The sequence below is a fragment of the Alosa alosa genome, chromosome 9 (assembly GCF_017589495.1).
Source record: "Alosa alosa isolate M-15738 ecotype Scorff River chromosome 9, AALO_Geno_1.1, whole genome shotgun sequence".
NCBI lineage: Eukaryota > Metazoa > Chordata > Actinopteri > Clupeiformes > Clupeidae > Alosa > Alosa alosa.
The window spans coordinates 18,235,977-18,252,246 of record NC_063197.1 but is presented as its reverse complement, the minus strand read 5'-3'; the positions used below and the strand labels follow the sequence as shown (position 1 = coordinate 18,252,246).

The following is a 16,270-nucleotide window of genomic DNA, read 5'->3' as shown; positions in this document are numbered from 1 at the left end:
ATCTCAAAGTGTTACAGAATAAAAATTACATTAAAAACAGTAGAAGAAAGAAAAAACACATTAGAATATCAACAAAGGCTGCAGCCATCAAGGTTAAAATCAGCAGCTAGCCAGATTAATTAACATACACACACACACACACAAACACACACAAACTGGCACCACTTGCATACTCACATGGTCAGACTCAAACATGAACATGAGAACACAAAGTGAAATTCACACTCACAGAAAGATGAGCATGTGCACATAAATATAATTCACTTAGAGACGCCAATGTTCTGAGTAATTTTGCACACTAGTCATACTTTGAGGCAAAGTCATTGTGCTGGCAGTGTTTTGTGCTTATGCAGCTTGGCTTCACTTGTAATGTCAGGACCTGGCCACTAGAGGGCAGCAGATATCTAGCATTATTTGTTCTTGGCAGCTTTTGTTCAAAACTCGAGAGAAAGTATACATAGGATGTAACTATCCTTATTTACTAGGTTAAGATGGTACGGTAAAACACAGAATGAAGTTGAGTTGTGTCTAATGTTCTTTCTTTGTCCTGCCATGTTACCCTGGGAAACAGAACCAGATCCATAGCAACCAGCTGCGGCGAGCCGAGATGGAGTCCCGGAACGTCCAGGAGCGCCTCCAGACCGTGACTGGCCAGAACAAGGAGCTGCACTCCCAGATGCAGGTCGTCAAGCGCAAGCTGGCCGAGATCGAGTGTAAGGTGAGGAGCCGCCACCCTAGCCCGATTGGTACAGTCCATTTCAGCTTTGACTTCTGTAAAAGCTTCCCTCTTTGCAAGACAGCGTGCAAACGTACACACTTACTGTAATTTCCCAGTATAAGCCGAGGTTTATACATTGATTTTTGTAAAATTTCTTCAGCTATGAGGTTAATACACGGGGGCAGTTAATATGGTATTAATATGGTTTCGTTTTTTTAACTTGCATAAAATGCTGTTCTGCGGTTTATACACAATGCAGCTAATGCACAGGAAATTACTGTATGTCTTATGTACTGCCTCAGAGGAAGCAATAGGTTAGTGTTTAATTTGTTGGAGCAAAACTAAAGTCAGGAAAAGTGAAATTGATTTAATGAAAGTCCAAACAAAGGCATTGTTGGTCAATCAACACTAGTTGGTCTAGGTTTGCTTGCCACAACAGCCACTCCTGACATGGACATTACTGATTTATGTCAACGACATGTAAAGAGAGAGTTTTGAAATTGACCTTGTTGATCCTTTGTAATAGCAAGTCAACATCACCATTACAGTGGTGCAGCAGCCACTGATGACTGTGATGGTGATGTTGACTTGCTAGCGCTGCTGGTCTCTGTGATTGGGTTTGCTAGCAAGTATTTCACCATGCTCCCCCACCGTGAGTGTGTAGAAAGATAACCCGGCAGCTCTCTTATCTGATGCCTCCGCAGAATCGGCACTTGCTGGGATGGAGAGAGTGAGAGAGAAAAAAAGGAAGTGTATAGGTTCTGCTTTTAACTTTGTTTTCTTAGCTTTTTTCTCTCTTTTTTTGCACATCCATCGGGTCAGATTGCCTGTCTGCACAGCACTGTTGAAACTCTTTGCTGATAATGAACCAGAGCATATCCGAGCAGCGCATCTGTATAAATGCACATATCTGTGTTCTTTTCTGTTGTCTCATTTTGTTTCTCATGCTGTTTTACCTCCCTCCCTCCTTCCACTCTGTGTCTCTCTGTGTCATTCTTTCTCGCGGTCTCTGCCTATCTCTCTGCTTCATCACCCCCTGTCACCGTCACACTTCGGCAGAATAAAGAAGAGGTGATGGCTGTGAGGTTGCGAGAGGCGGACAACATCGCGGCCATGGCTGAGCTCCAGCAGCACATCTCTGAACTGGAGATTCAGGTACTCCTCCCTCCCTCCTTCTCTCCCTCCCTCCCTCCCTCTCTCTCTCTCTCTTTCTGTTCCCCTCTACCCTGCAATGCACCAGACACACACTCACACAGACACACAATTACAATTCAGAGTGCTATATTGGCCTATATTGGCTATATTTGCCAAAGCAATTATTATACATAGGACAATAAATCCAAACAAATGTCAAACTGCCTATCACTTTACATTATGTACACACACACACACTTCACTTCACTTCACATAGCCTATGGTATAGATAGATGGATAGATACTTTATTGACCCCCACGGGGAAATTCAAGGTCCCAGTAGCTTAAGACATCACACACAACATACACTTACAACATAAACAGTATGATAAAATAACAAATCCACATGAATAATATGGACAGTAAAAGATACTAAATCAAAGATCCACATGAATGTACTAAGGGATATATAAGCATGAGGCGCTTGCAGTGAGTTGTGACAGGTATGTCACAAGTGTCATCGACCATACTTCTCATAGTGTCCTTGCCGTCAGCAGTCTGATTGAGTGCATCACCACTGTCCCCCAGTCCCTCAGCCTCTGCTGATGGAGTCCATCCAGTTTACAGTCCAGAGTGCTGTCTTTGTTGCAGTGCACAGTCCTTCCAGAAGAGTTCAGACCCACTGCAGTGTACAGTTTACTGTTTATGTAGGCCATATTCATTTGTCCACTCAAAACCACATTTCTGTTACCTAATGTGTATCTGTAATCAACTAACTGATAGAGCACATCTCAGAGAATGGTGCCACCTTTCGATGGCTAGTAAACCAGGTGTTCATATTACCTTTTGGGAAGTTTGTTATTTTACCCTTTTTAAATGTATATTTTGTTTTTGTTTGTTTGTTTGTTTGTTTTTTCTTGCATGCACACTTTGCATGTGTGCATGAACAGTGCTGTGTGTGTGTGTGTGTGTGTGTGTGTTGTTGCTTTCAGTTGCATCACTTTGGGTATTACTAATCCTCAAGAAAACACGAGCCAAACATTGCAAGGTAACCAAGCCAACAGCTACACGAGAGATCAACTTTGTTCCAGTGGCTCACAACTCCGAGCAGGGGACTTTTTCATGCAAATTAAAATGTCATAGCGCTTTTTGAGTGAGAGTACAGAAATCTGCACGATTTATGATAGCTGTCGGATCATCTGGTCTGATTTTATAAGTTGAGCTCATATCAGCAGTGATGCATGCAACCACAGTTTCTTGACTTGCACAAGCTATTTTTGTTGCATGTTTCTGTCAAGAGGATGGTGTGCTGTGTGTGTGTGTGTGTGTGTGAGTGTGAATATGTTTGTGTATGAGTGTGGCTGAGTATGTGTGTGCGTGCAGATGTACACACACATTTTTTTTTATATGTATCTCATAGGTGTGAAGGGACTTTGGTAGTAGTGTACTTGATGTCTCTAAGCTTGTCTTAGCAGATTTATTATTATTATTATTATTATTATGTTCTTCAAACCTGTCTCATTTTCAGCCTAGTCCTGGTTTCCATTTGACTCATCCCACACACTTTCCTCTCCACAGATCATAAACACCTCAGTTGTAAATCTGAATCGGAGGGAGAGTACACAGCAATCTGAGGCAAAGGTGATCCAGGTGTCTGAGAAACTCGATCAAAAGTCACCAAAGATGTCCGTTCTGATTTGTTCCACAGAACTGCTTGCATAACGGTTTAACTGGTGCCGGAGCAAACAGTCCTCTGACAAAGAGCAACCAAGTTAATTTGGTTGTGTTGCTGTGACACTGTCGTCTTGAATATCCCAGTATGACTGTGTATGCGTATAGACAATGGCCTTTAACTTTTTATGGTGGAGTACCTCAACTCCGCATGACGACAGAAATGGGGTGCATGTGAAGACATATTGTCTGTCTCGGAAAAGAGGTGTTAAAAAAGATTGGCTGTCTTGAATCACTCAGATTAGAGTGAATTGCTACCATTCAACCTCAGCCATCAGTGTTATCCTAAACCACAGTAAAGTCAAATCACATATTTTGGTTTTGCTGCTGCTGCTGCTGCACTACTATACTACACCTTCAGTTGCAGCTGCTAAACGTTAATACCTGCCAAGACATCGAAGAAAACATGGAGGCACATTGGCCTTATGGTGGTTTACATGCTTGGGTGCTTGTGTTGGTCGTGGCCACAGCCTGGACATGCTGTGGTGTTCTTGGTCAAATTTGGCTAGTTCCTGCACAGGTTTGATTTGATGCCCAGGATCCTGAAACTCGGCTCTCTCTCTCTCTTTCTCTGTTTTTCTCGCACTGTTGGGCCTGTGGTTTGGTTGCCTCGTTGAGGTTGCAGCTGCGGGTTGGCCCTGGCATCAGTGCTCTTTCTCTGGTTAACCTGACACTACAGGCCTGGAGCAGTGGCTTTCTCTCAGGTGTAATGGTGGGGACACGCTTTTGTGCAACAAATACTGATTTATGCACCCAGCCTGATGAGCATTTATGCACCCAGTCCCATCTGTTTCTGTTGATATGCTGTGTGTGTGTGTGCCTGTGCGCGTGTGTGTAGATTGGTAGATTCGCAGGCCTATCTAAGAGAAAATCTATGTGGCTGGAAAAATATCAGATGTAGGCATCCTTGCTGTGTAGCACAGGCACATATGTTTTCTGTATCCATGAGTGTTTCAAGTTGTATTTCACCTCTGGAAACGTTTGAATCCATTTAGTTGGAAATTTGATTGGTGGATTCAAATAAAGAATTCACATATCTATATGTGTCTGTCTGTGTGGGAGGGGGCCTTACGCCTTTTGTTCTGTGTGCTGTCTAGTGTTAGCACGGTCTAGTGTTATTTAAGTACATGTGTGCTTACCACGGCACTACTCCTGGTTGCTTGTAGCTCACCACAGACCTATATTAGGAGTAAGAAAATAAAGCTCCTAATCTTGATGGGTGTCTGAAAGACATTTGTCTTTTATTAACTCTCCCTCTCTCAACAACTCTGATGAAATGAGTCATCGCAGCTTTATGTACCAAAAAAAGGGCCCACAGATTTCTCTAGCACCTTCCCACCAGGTCACAATTCAGAACTTTTTTGACTTGTTATGTTGTACAATGCATGAGATACATACAATGCATGAGAGTAGTTGACAAGAGTACAAAAGTTGTTGTACCTCGTGGCATGTGAGTGAGTGAATGAGGGGAAATATGTATAAAGAGCTACATCAGAAAATGATTGTCAAACAGTCCTGTGTTTAGCACATAGAGGTTGCTGCATGCAAAAGCTTTTTCAAGACCACAGTTTAGCAGTCATCTCCACCAGATGAAAAACCACATCCTATCAGGGTAAGATGCATTTGCTGTTTAGAATCAAAGCCTGTGTACTTGTGCACTAAGATTTTGCGAAGGAGATTAAAATGCATCAGTGGCTTCTAATGTCTCATGAGTATTATCAGAATATGAATTGTTAAAAAAAAAAAAAAAAATTGTGACAAACAGTTACTAAGAGTGAGACTTTTTTTTTCAACTTTTCTTGTTAAATAATGATCAGATGTTGATCTTTCCTGTAATGGATTTTATTCGCCACAGAATGATTCACTTTCCTGCCATCATTAGTCACATCTATGATTTGATCCAACACTATTTGAGTGGGATGTTATGGTGGTGTTGTTCTGTCGGTGTTGTTCTGCCATGCGTAAACACAGATTGAGCCAGTACGCCTTACTGTTTATTTTTGACATTTTGTGTAATCTGGTTGCAAATATATGTTCGCACGGAGAGGACTATCAAAAAAGATTAATTTGATCTTGAGTTTTGTTTACTTCTGTGTAATCTTTAGTTTTTTTGTTTCGTGGAGGTTACAAGTGAGTGTGACCTTCTTCGCAGTTAAGATATTGCACTACCATCTGAGGAAATCTCGAGAGGTCGTGCTTCCTGCCTTGAGCTGTTCTTTGTCCTGCTGTCATTCTGTGGCGGGCAACGTTTTTCAAAATGCAAATCTTTTCTGAGAATGAAGCCATCATCCACTTCTCCTGGGGCCTCTGAGAACTGGCTTCCCCAGAGGCCCTCACTGATTTCAAGTAGGTCCTCACCGAAGTGTTAGCTGATATTTGTTGGCTACGTAGCATTAATCGGTATCGCCAAACTCTTTACTTTGTTTAAATGTTAGTGAAATTAATCGAAAATGCTCGGGAAAGAATTCCCTGCAATTTCAGCATTTATTTGGTACCTGACACTAGCCTGAGATGATGTTGTGTGAGTGTGTGTGTGTGAGAGAGAGAGAATTTCTGAATTGGGGGGGACCTCTAAGCTAGAAGGCAGCTGAACGTTGAGGAAGCCATTACTTAAAGACGTTTGACGCCCCTCCCTGACATAGCCTGACACCTGACCTCTGAGGGCAGTTCCAACGCAAGGAAGTCGGCTAACGGCCTCTTTCCTTATCGTCCTCAGCTTAGGGAAGGGGGGGAAGGGCGGGGGCTCACAAACCTCAAGTCAGAAACACAGATTCTTGGAAAAAAACGGTGCACCTCTGCAGCCATGTGCTGCCCTATCTGGGCCCCACACACTCTACCACAGGAACCGAAAAACCACCCGATCCTTTTGGGGAGTGAATGACTGTGTGTGTGTGTGAGCGAGAGAGAAAGATGGCAATCACACCTCACCTCTTCCCTTTTTCAAACAGATTTGTGTTGTTTTTGGCTTTCCCCCTAACTCTGTCAGAACCCCCCCACTCCCAAGGCCAGGGGTGTGTGTGTGTGTGTGTGTGTTTGTATATTTGTGCACATATGTATATGCATGGCTCTGTGTGTGTGTCCTTGTGTTTACATCTGGCTCCAGGTGTCTGGCAATCACCGGCGTAAACATGCTCTCTGTCTTGTTTTTGTCGCGCTGTTTTCTTGCGGCTGCCAAATGGCAGTTCCTCAAGGCACTATAGAAAAAACGCAGACAGCAGCACTTCTGTGTCAGTCAGCGAGAAGAGGCCATGTGTGATGGTGTTTTTCCCCTGACAGCTCGATGGACACGTCTGGCTGGAAAACGGCTTTCGCTCAACAGTCTCTGTGGCAGGTGTACATCTGCCAGCTGTGAGAGAGTCTATAACACTGTGACACTCTGCAGTCTCTAAATGTACTATCAAATATCGATTCACTGAACCTAACCCTCAATGGCAATTAACTGCTAATTGCAAGTCACTGCTAACTGACTAATCATACCCTGGGTCTAACCTACACCATACATTTCCCCTTGCCTATACGTAATATCATCTAAATTCTAGCATTTGCCATGACATGGTTACTTTATCTTCACTCTAAATGTAGACTTAGTGGTCTTCCGTGCTCAGCACTTTCAACAAGTAGGTTGTAGAGAAACAAAAGGGCTGAAGTGGGGACTGAAGGATTTTGGAGTTGCATTCATGTTCATGTTCATGGAGCTACCAGTGAAGAAGAACACATGAAAAGTTTCCCACAAAACTTTATCTGCCATTATCTGCCAACTATGTTTCTGGTTTGTGGCCAAAGAGAGAGCCACTGCTAGTTTCAGATACCAGAATCCACACTTTCACAATGACTTCCAGCCGGCAGTGTTTCAGTACTGTCAGTATTTCTGTTTGTGTCTACAGACCAAGGGAACCTTTACAATGTTCTGAACCTGAATTCTGTTCCTGGTTTGATCTCTCCACAGAAAGAGGAGGGGAAGGTGCAAGGACACCTGAACAACACAGACTCAAACCAGTACATCCGTGACCTGAAGGACCAGATTGCAGAGCTGAAACATGAGGTGAGGTCACCACAGAAAACTAGAAGGGGCAGACCTCTGGCAAGACTAAATGCCACATCTCGCAAAACATTAGTGAAAATCAAATTGAATACATCAAGCTTAAACATGAGCCAGAGTCATTTCAAAATTCAGTGGGTTCTGACCCATGCGTCACCTTTCCTCCACGTTTCATGAAAATCAGGACAGTCGTTTTAGTAATCCTGCACACACAGACAGACCGCATGGAAAATGTGTGTGTGTGTGTGCATTTGTGTGCATACATGCTGTGGTGAGGCCATGTTTTGCAGAAGAACACTGTGATTGACTCACCCAGCTAATCAAATCACTAAACTGCCGTGAAATTCTGTTTCAGGCTGGCAAGTCAGGTATAGGCATGTGTGCTTTGTTTTCCTTTTTCAGTCCAGGTTGTTTTTTTAAATTTGTTAGGTTTTTGTGGTTCGCTTTTATTTTTGTGTAACCCTAGACATTACTTTGAACCATTTTGTGCAGCATTGTCAACGGTTTTGGAAGTGTCAACTACGCCCTCTTAAACAGGCTTCCTGTACCATGGTTGTGAAGGCGGCAAACACACACACACCTTCATCACCCTCCCCACTTTTCATGGTGTAATAGAGTTGAGGGACAAACGCCCTTGCCCTCCAACACAGCCAATCTGCCCAAGGCTACTAGTATTAATTCATCTGTTGATGGTTGTACTGCGCAAGCCACTCTGGGTCGCAAAATGCAAGACTGTCACTCTGCTCTGGTATGATGGGGTTGTGTTCATTCATATGTGATTTTGTTAATTTGTTGCGTTGTTGAAGTTTTGGCAATGCAGGTATGTAGGCTGTTACAGGTCAAAGTTGATGTGTGTCTCTCCCTATATTACTCTTTTAAAAAGTGTGGGTGGGTCTTAACATTCTACCATTCCCTTAAAGGATGAAGGGTAAACTCCCAGTCATGACTGGCTGCAGAGTTTAGCATGATTAGCTTTTGCCTTTCCATTGGTAACAGTTAATGCTAGTCATGATGAAATGGCACTCATGAGTTGAGAAAAACACCCATTGGCCAATTTCTGTCCTCTACCCTTTTGTTTCCTGTAATTTTAAGGTAATAAAAAGAAGTCTGGAGCGTCATCTTGAAAACAGTTCTAGGCTTTATACCATCATGATGCATGTTAGTATATTAATGATATTGTTGTATGGTTTGCGTGTTAAGAGAGAATAGGTAACTGGAAATATATTGTAGATACACATAGGTTTCAATTATGTAGATGTCATTGTTAAATACATCAGTAAATCAGTAACTGAAATGAATCCAGATACATGTTAAGTGGTCGAATAGTAAAAGGTTGAGATTGAAACTAAATATTAAATATGAATCCTATCACCCACATCGTAGGCCACACATGTGTAGGTAATATGTTGCAGCACAAATAGAAACTTCAACATGCAGTAACAGTCGGCTGCAAAGCAGGGACCAATTTATTATTTCAAGATGGCCCAAGATTGTGAAATTTGCAGACAGGCAGAAAAGGAAACACTCATTTACTGACTGCAAGGTATTGTGACTTAATCACCACAACATCGTAGGAAGTGTTCTCTCACAACCACTACACAATCATCTTACCAAGTAGTCTAATTGGTGAGAATGAGTATTTTGTCTTTTTCTTTTTTTTTTACTATAGACACTATAGAATGATTTTGTTGACCTGAGTGCTATGTCAACTTTTCCACCAAGTGTAAACATTCCTCATGTGGGCATGGCAGGTTTATTCCTCCAATCTGAAAATACTGACATTGGTGTCCTTACCACGTTCCCCATCTTACTGCCAACACCTAGTAGGCCCAAGATATCCCCGATTTTTGTTGGTCTCCATATCATGGTAATATGTATAATAGTTTCTATCAACTATTGACTTCCTTTCTTAACAAATCTGCAATTGACATTGGCTGTGATGAAAATGTGCCCATGTTGTATTTTCAAATGCACACATACACACAAAGAATCTCTTTCGAACTTGCACATGGATCAAGAGGTGAGGTCACAGATTTGTCAACTTGACTCGCACTCAAGACCACAGGTCTCCTTTGATTAGATTAGTGTCAGAAACACACAAAAGCCCATAGTAAAGCCTCTCCTGTGCCACCAGGATTTTTTGGGGTTATCCTTTTTGTGGAAACAACTAACTGATGGTGTTCATTTGGATTATGTCTTTCTGTTTCATTGTACTTGCAGGTCTGTATATTTCCCCTGTGTGCATGTACCTTATGTTCACTTGTAAGCGTGTCTGGCTTTATTGCCATGATGTTTTCTTTGCAGAGAGACATCTGCCACTTAGTAGATATGCTCGGAATTAGTGGAGATTTAAAAGCCATACTTGGAAGGGGTCTGATTTGAGTGAGGGTGAAAGTGCATCAAGCATAGCAGTCCTCCAATTCATATAACTCGACAAAAATGAAAGAATTTTTTGTTACTTTACTGATTCTAGTATACTTTCACAAGTAGTCATAGCACTCAGTCATATTTTTAAAGTAGGATCACACTTCAGAAATGGATAAACAAGTGTCGGTTCAATGGATAAATATAACTATACATTCTGTCTCAGGAAGTCACAAGGGTGGTGTTACCAAAACATTGATGCAGTATCAGGAAATTACCCTACCACATTTATCAAATTAGGAGAAAATATTCCACCACAGCTTTACCTGCTGTTACTGGCATCCTCTGGCATTACTCGCGTCAGCAAGTCCTCTGGTTGTCGTACCGTCATTTTCCCAACTATTAGCCGCGGTTTATACATTGATTTTGCTAAATTTCTTCAGCTATGAGGTTAATATACGAGGGCAGTTAATATGGTATTTCATATGTTTTGGTTTTTTTCTTACTTAAAACACTGTCCTGCGGTTTATACACAATGCGGCTAATACACAGGAAATTACTGTAGAATTTCAGTAGATAGAGCAGTTGGTGCAAGAAACTTTGGAACACAGCTGTAAATTTGGAACACAGCTGTAAAAATTAGTGGATTTTGTTGTTTTTGGTGAGAAATTGCCCCATATTTTTTGAAACTCTGTTGAAACACTAAAGCTTCACTATTCACATGCTTTAAGGATCTTAGTCTGATTCATCTTGCAGCCACCCCATTGCCATTTTGATCATTAGTGTGGCTTCTCTGCAAAATTCACGACTCATTTTGTGTTTCTAATGATAAGATGTGCAGTGTCTGTCTAGGGATTATTCTGTCCTGCTAAGCCTGTGGAACTGGATGTTCATGAAGAAACATGTTGTGGGTCGTAGATCAGCTTGACTGATTGAGTTTTTATTTTATTATTATTATTATTATTATTATTATTATTAAATTGTTCTACATCGCTATTTTTGGCCAATTGGAGACCAATTGTCATCGTTTTCTGAAGCTGTCATGGTGTCGTTGAAATTTGGAAACTCTGATCCTGTCAAGTAGTTTACTGTTAATGCATAATGCAGCTGTGAACACAAGTAATGCTGTATTTTGTGAGAGTATTTCTGTTGGATTGCTCTTCTGAGTTATCTGCATGCATCTTGGGTCTTCTCAGAAGTCTCCCAGAAAATGATCTAGTTATAGATAATTAGACAATTATCTAACATCAGTTAGCTCATTACTGACATTAATTCCAGATAAAAATGTATCTACTTGCTATTTGCTGCCCTTTAAAAACTAGACAGATTTCTAAAGCTTACCAGACATTTGTATAAAATATGTTACACGCAGCCCTTGAAGGTGTTGTTGAGGTACAGTAGTGATATTTTGGATACAGTGCACTAAATTATTTCTTATGCATTATCCAAATATGAAGTAAGAAGTAAAATGATGATTGCCACTTAAAGAAATCAAATCAAGATGATATACTGAGGCCTCAGCTGTGGATGCAAATGACCGAGAACTGAAAATAGAAACTCATTCAATGATTTACCAGGGCAAGATTAAGTCAGATTTGTACTCCAAAAAAGAAAAAGAGGAGGGACAGAGAGTGGGTGAGTGAAAGAGAATGAGAGACAAAAGGCTAGTGGCTTGTGGTTGAACTGTGATGCACTAAATCATGCTATGTATGTTCCTCTCTGCTCCCTATCGCTGTGGCACAGCTGGGCCCGGCCTGCCTCAGAGACATGCGGATTTCCCTGTTCCCTCACCGCACTCACAGCCAGGGCTATGCACACACTGGTGGTACAGCCGTCTGCAGCCTACCATGCATTCTCGGGACACTGTCCATGACATACCATTACTCAATTCTGAGTGCAAGTGCAACCACTTCTGTCAACAATGGTGTTGTTTCGTTACAATGTGGACATTACACGCTGTAATATATAGTAACGGTTTGCAATGTATTTTTGAGCTTCTATGCACAGTTGCCATCTGTTCGACTTAAGCCTACCGTGGGCATTGCAGTCACAGAGCAGTGTGTGCCTAGTGAATTTCTGATGTGAATTGCGCCAGAGTATTCTCAGTACAGCAGAAACTACTGCTTCAGCCCAATCTGTGTGTGTATGTACAACGTTGTGAAATCTCAACCTTATACGTTTCACATGCAGAGCCTTTCGTAAATCAGAAAGTTTACACCTTAATACAGAGGAACATGGGGTGGGGGGGGCGTGGTGTGTGCATGCAGTTTGGCCTTAGTGTGTACACACGGCATGTAGTTGGCTCTGCTATCGGTTGAGTGCTATCAAAGTTTCTCACACAGGTGGTGACAAAAACAAGCAGATAGATTGAGGTCTGAGGTTTAAGAAAAGAAAAAGAAGATCGAGTGATAGAAAAAAAAAAGGCGAAGAAAAAAAAAACCTATGCATGCCAGAATATGGCTGTTTGTTGCCGAGCAGGGTTGCTATTTAAATCACATAGCCCCGCAAGACTGACAGACAGAGGCTACGAGGCGTATTTTAACCTAACATAGAGCTTGATCTCACAAGATAAAGAAGTCACAGCTTGTCAACCCCAGCACGCTTCAGAGACACTGTGCAGCTGGTTTCCGGCCAGCTCTCTCTCTGTCCTTTCCCCCATCTGTCTTCGTATCTGTCACTTGTTTTTTCCCTCTATTCTCTCTCTCTATCTGTCTTACTCTCTGTACCCCCTCCATCTCCCTCTGTTTTACCTCCCTGTATCTTCCTCTCACCTTCACACACCGGCCTCCCTCTTTTCCAGTTCCTCCACCCAAGTATTGTCTGTTTCTCTGTGAACGTCTGTCTGTCTGTCCTATGGCATTGTTTTCCTTGCCCCCCCCCCCTTCTTTCTATCTCTCTGCCATATTCAGATAAGTGTGAAGGGCATACAGGAAGGATATCCTAAGCATACCTTTGCTAAATTGGCTGCACACCTACATCTTCTGTTTGCTCCCATGTGTGTGTGTGTGTGTGTGTGCGCATATGGGCATACGTGCAGTTTCATTTACTAAAATAGATATGCTAATACCTCTCTTCCTACATGTCTGTTTCGGAGAAGTCAGTTCCAGGTAAGCATGTGTGTGGCAGCCAGTGCTGACATGGCACCCTTGACCTCAGCACAACCCCACCACCAATTTCCCTCCAAAGCATGGATGATATGTGCTGTTGGTGTGTGCATTCGTGTCTGTAATATTGCCCGATCCTTCTACGATCAGATATGTTTTAAGCATGATAAGACTATGTCTGTTTGTGTTTGCAGACCCCCTACACACACACACACACACACACAATTATTTTCCTTCCTTTCCCTCACCTCATCTTTTAACCACATACACATACCAGTGACCTCTTCACTGGTGACTGAAAAACTCTGATCTAACAATAACCTAGAGTCTAATTTTGAGTGATAACCAGTGTACAGTTTTGTTTGGGACAAATTAACGGAATTATGGAATATGCATTCACAACTGAATAGCACATAGGAAAGACTTTCTGGGCAACTTTGCTACATCAAAGTAAATTGCTCTTTTAAGCCATTACTAGGCGCTAAAAATCATAACACGTCTATGCTACAATGGTGCAGACAAACTGAAGTATTTTACCTTCGTAAGTGTAAAGAAAGGGTTTTTAAAAAGACGGTGCATTACCTTACTCTTCTTCTGGTCACCGCCATCTTTGTCTGTAAGTCTGTAAAAGTTGATTATCAAACTCTCCTCCTTTTTTGGACTTTTGCCCTTATTTAGCTAGGACGGTCAAGACCGACAGGAAGTCAGTAAGATAGAGAGAGAGATAGGGTTGGATCAGGAAATATGGAGGTATAAAAAGTGCATAAGTCGCGAGCACATTTAACTGCAGATTTTGCATGCGCACACTAAAGTCACAAATGTGTAACAGTAAATTTGAAGTTGTGCATATTTTTTTTATACCTTGTTAACGCAAAATAGGGGCTATGGGTTCACAAACCCTTGTTACGGGTACACAAATCCTATCCTGTGCATCACAACTTCCAAGACTATGTCTCAAATCGCGTACCTCTGCACTTACAATTCACCCCTTGCAGACACGTGACTTAAGTCACGTGACGGCTCCATGCTGGACGGCAAAAAGATAGGAGACGGACGGCAAATTACATTATGTCATAACGATTATGATGAACTGAACACCATTACCATAACATCTTTGTAGTTCAATGTATTGCTGTTTGGGGTCTGATAGTCAAGGAAAGATGCCAGTGGTGTTGTTAGATGAAATGGGTCATGATCGCTAATGTAAAGTTATTAAAACTGGTGGTAACAGCAAGTGGAGATAACGTTAGGTCTAACGTTAGGCTACTGTAATTAACATTATGGTAAATGAACACCCATAAGTATTTCTAGACTAAAATATTGCAAAGCGATTTGGTTACTTTATTTGTCTTGCTTTTATCAGTTGTAACATAATCAAAACGTTAAGAATGTCATAACAGAACATGAAATAATAACTTAGCTGCCACACTTAGAAGCTAGCCATTCTAGCTAACGTTTATCGTAGCTCATAGTGCTAGGGCTAATGTAACTCGTCAGTTTGTACGTTGCCCAGTGAATAAACTTACTTCTTAGGCCTACATGTCTTAAGTTAAAGAATTGAAAGAAATAGGAAATAAAAAAACTTGAACGGTATTATCTGTTTACATTCAGATCTTGCCAAAGACTTTGCCTAAGTGCTATCTGCCGTCCTGTTCAGAGTCTATGGTTGCTATAGCAACCGCTGCTGTGCTTCATACACTGAGGAAATAAGCATGCAATTGTGGTTGAAATACTCCCGAAACACAAAGAAAACAAACCAAAATATATCTATGCAAGAACATGGGATGTTGTTGTATTCCAAACAATAAGCCAACAGTCGTGGAAGGGCATTACTACGGTTAAATCTCACTATAATCTCCTAGCTGTGCGATATGTCCCATTACAACCCATTGATTTGATTCGTGTTCTTGCCGTCCACTAGGCTATTTTGCTGTGGCGCGAACAAAACGTGACGTCACTTGCAAGGAGTCAATACCTAATTTGAGTGCATGAGGGTGTTCACACTGAAAATTCCAACGACGGCGAAGTGTGCTGCAAGTTCCCGGATGGTGCACTCATAACGGTCAAAAAGTTGAGTGTGCAACTGTCACTCCCCGATGTGAGTCGCTATCGGATGTGAGTCGCGCATGCGTCACTTTGCTACTTTGCGACTACCAGTGCTGTTAGCCACAGAATAATGACATTAGCCTACACAGCAGTAATGTATTATTTAGCGTAAGGCATCACATTTTCACGGCATGATCTCTAATGTCAGTTCCAGATTAGAGGCTGAAGTAGCCTGCTAGCGAGAGACTTCTGTAATGTCAATAAAAATTGACCTATAACGAAGTTTGTTCACTGCTGGCAAGTAAGTAACCAATCAAGCACAACAAAGGCTGTCACTTGAATGGCGTTTGCTAACGTTAGCAATCAAACAATCTTAGATAGCTAAAACGTTTTTGAAACAGAAAAGTTAATTATTTTATGGATTTCAGTCGGATCCCTTGGCGTTGTGCCGTAAAACCTAACAATCTGAGCATGCGTGACTCACATCTGGTAGCGACTCACATCAGGGAGTGACAGCGCCGCTGGACACTTTTCGCCCTTAACGGACGCCATCTTGGCCAAATAGCGGAAGGGGAGGGAGCGTTTTCAAACTCGTGGTAATCGCGGTTGAGAAACCTGAAGCAGCAGCAGTGGAAAACAGACTTTACAGAGGTACACGTTATAAAATAAACGGTTCATGTTTTGACACAGTATGACGATTTCACTGTCGAACTAAGGACGCCAATAAAGTTATATTTAAATGTTGCGATCGTCATTTCCGTGAAGTGCACGGAGTTGGTGTTTGATATGAGACAATACTATTCTGTTAAAATTTGCGCACTCCGCCAGTAAGCACCATGGTAAGCACACAGTGCACATAGGGTACTATACGAAAGTGTACTCACGTAAGTACACCAATTGAGACAGACTCCAAGAGTTATACCTCCATAAGGAAATGGCTGTAGGTTGGTTGGATTCAAACCCGAGTCCCCGTACGTACTTGGACCTGAAACTGGCATGGATGCTATAGCCACTTGCATTCCATAGTAGCACAGACATTCAATGATCCTAGTTAATGGCTTCATTTGAATTAAATTGAATTTGATGTAGTGAAGTTGCCCCCCAAAGGCTATGTTGGATGTTTTATTAGTTTTA

At 41.8% G+C, this 16,270-nt stretch overlaps 1 protein-coding gene across 7 annotated transcripts in view; it reads left to right on the top strand.

The window, feature by feature from the left end:
- The window catches only part of evi5b (ecotropic viral integration site 5b), a 57,337-nt gene that overhangs the window by 39,899 nt on the left and 1,168 nt on the right, over positions 1–16,270 (top strand). For 6 of the 7 annotated variants that reach the window (XM_048251462.1, XM_048251459.1, XM_048251458.1 and 3 more), the window contains 3 exons: positions 572–718; positions 1,778–1,873; positions 7,530–7,625. In XM_048251462.1, the coding sequence (XP_048107419.1) occupies positions 572–718; positions 1,778–1,873; positions 7,530–7,625 (339 nt within the window). Of the gene's footprint in view, positions 1–571; positions 719–1,777; positions 1,874–7,529; positions 7,626–13,083; positions 13,094–16,270 lie in introns of all 7 variants that reach the window. The other variant, XM_048251465.1, reaches the window with a different exon arrangement.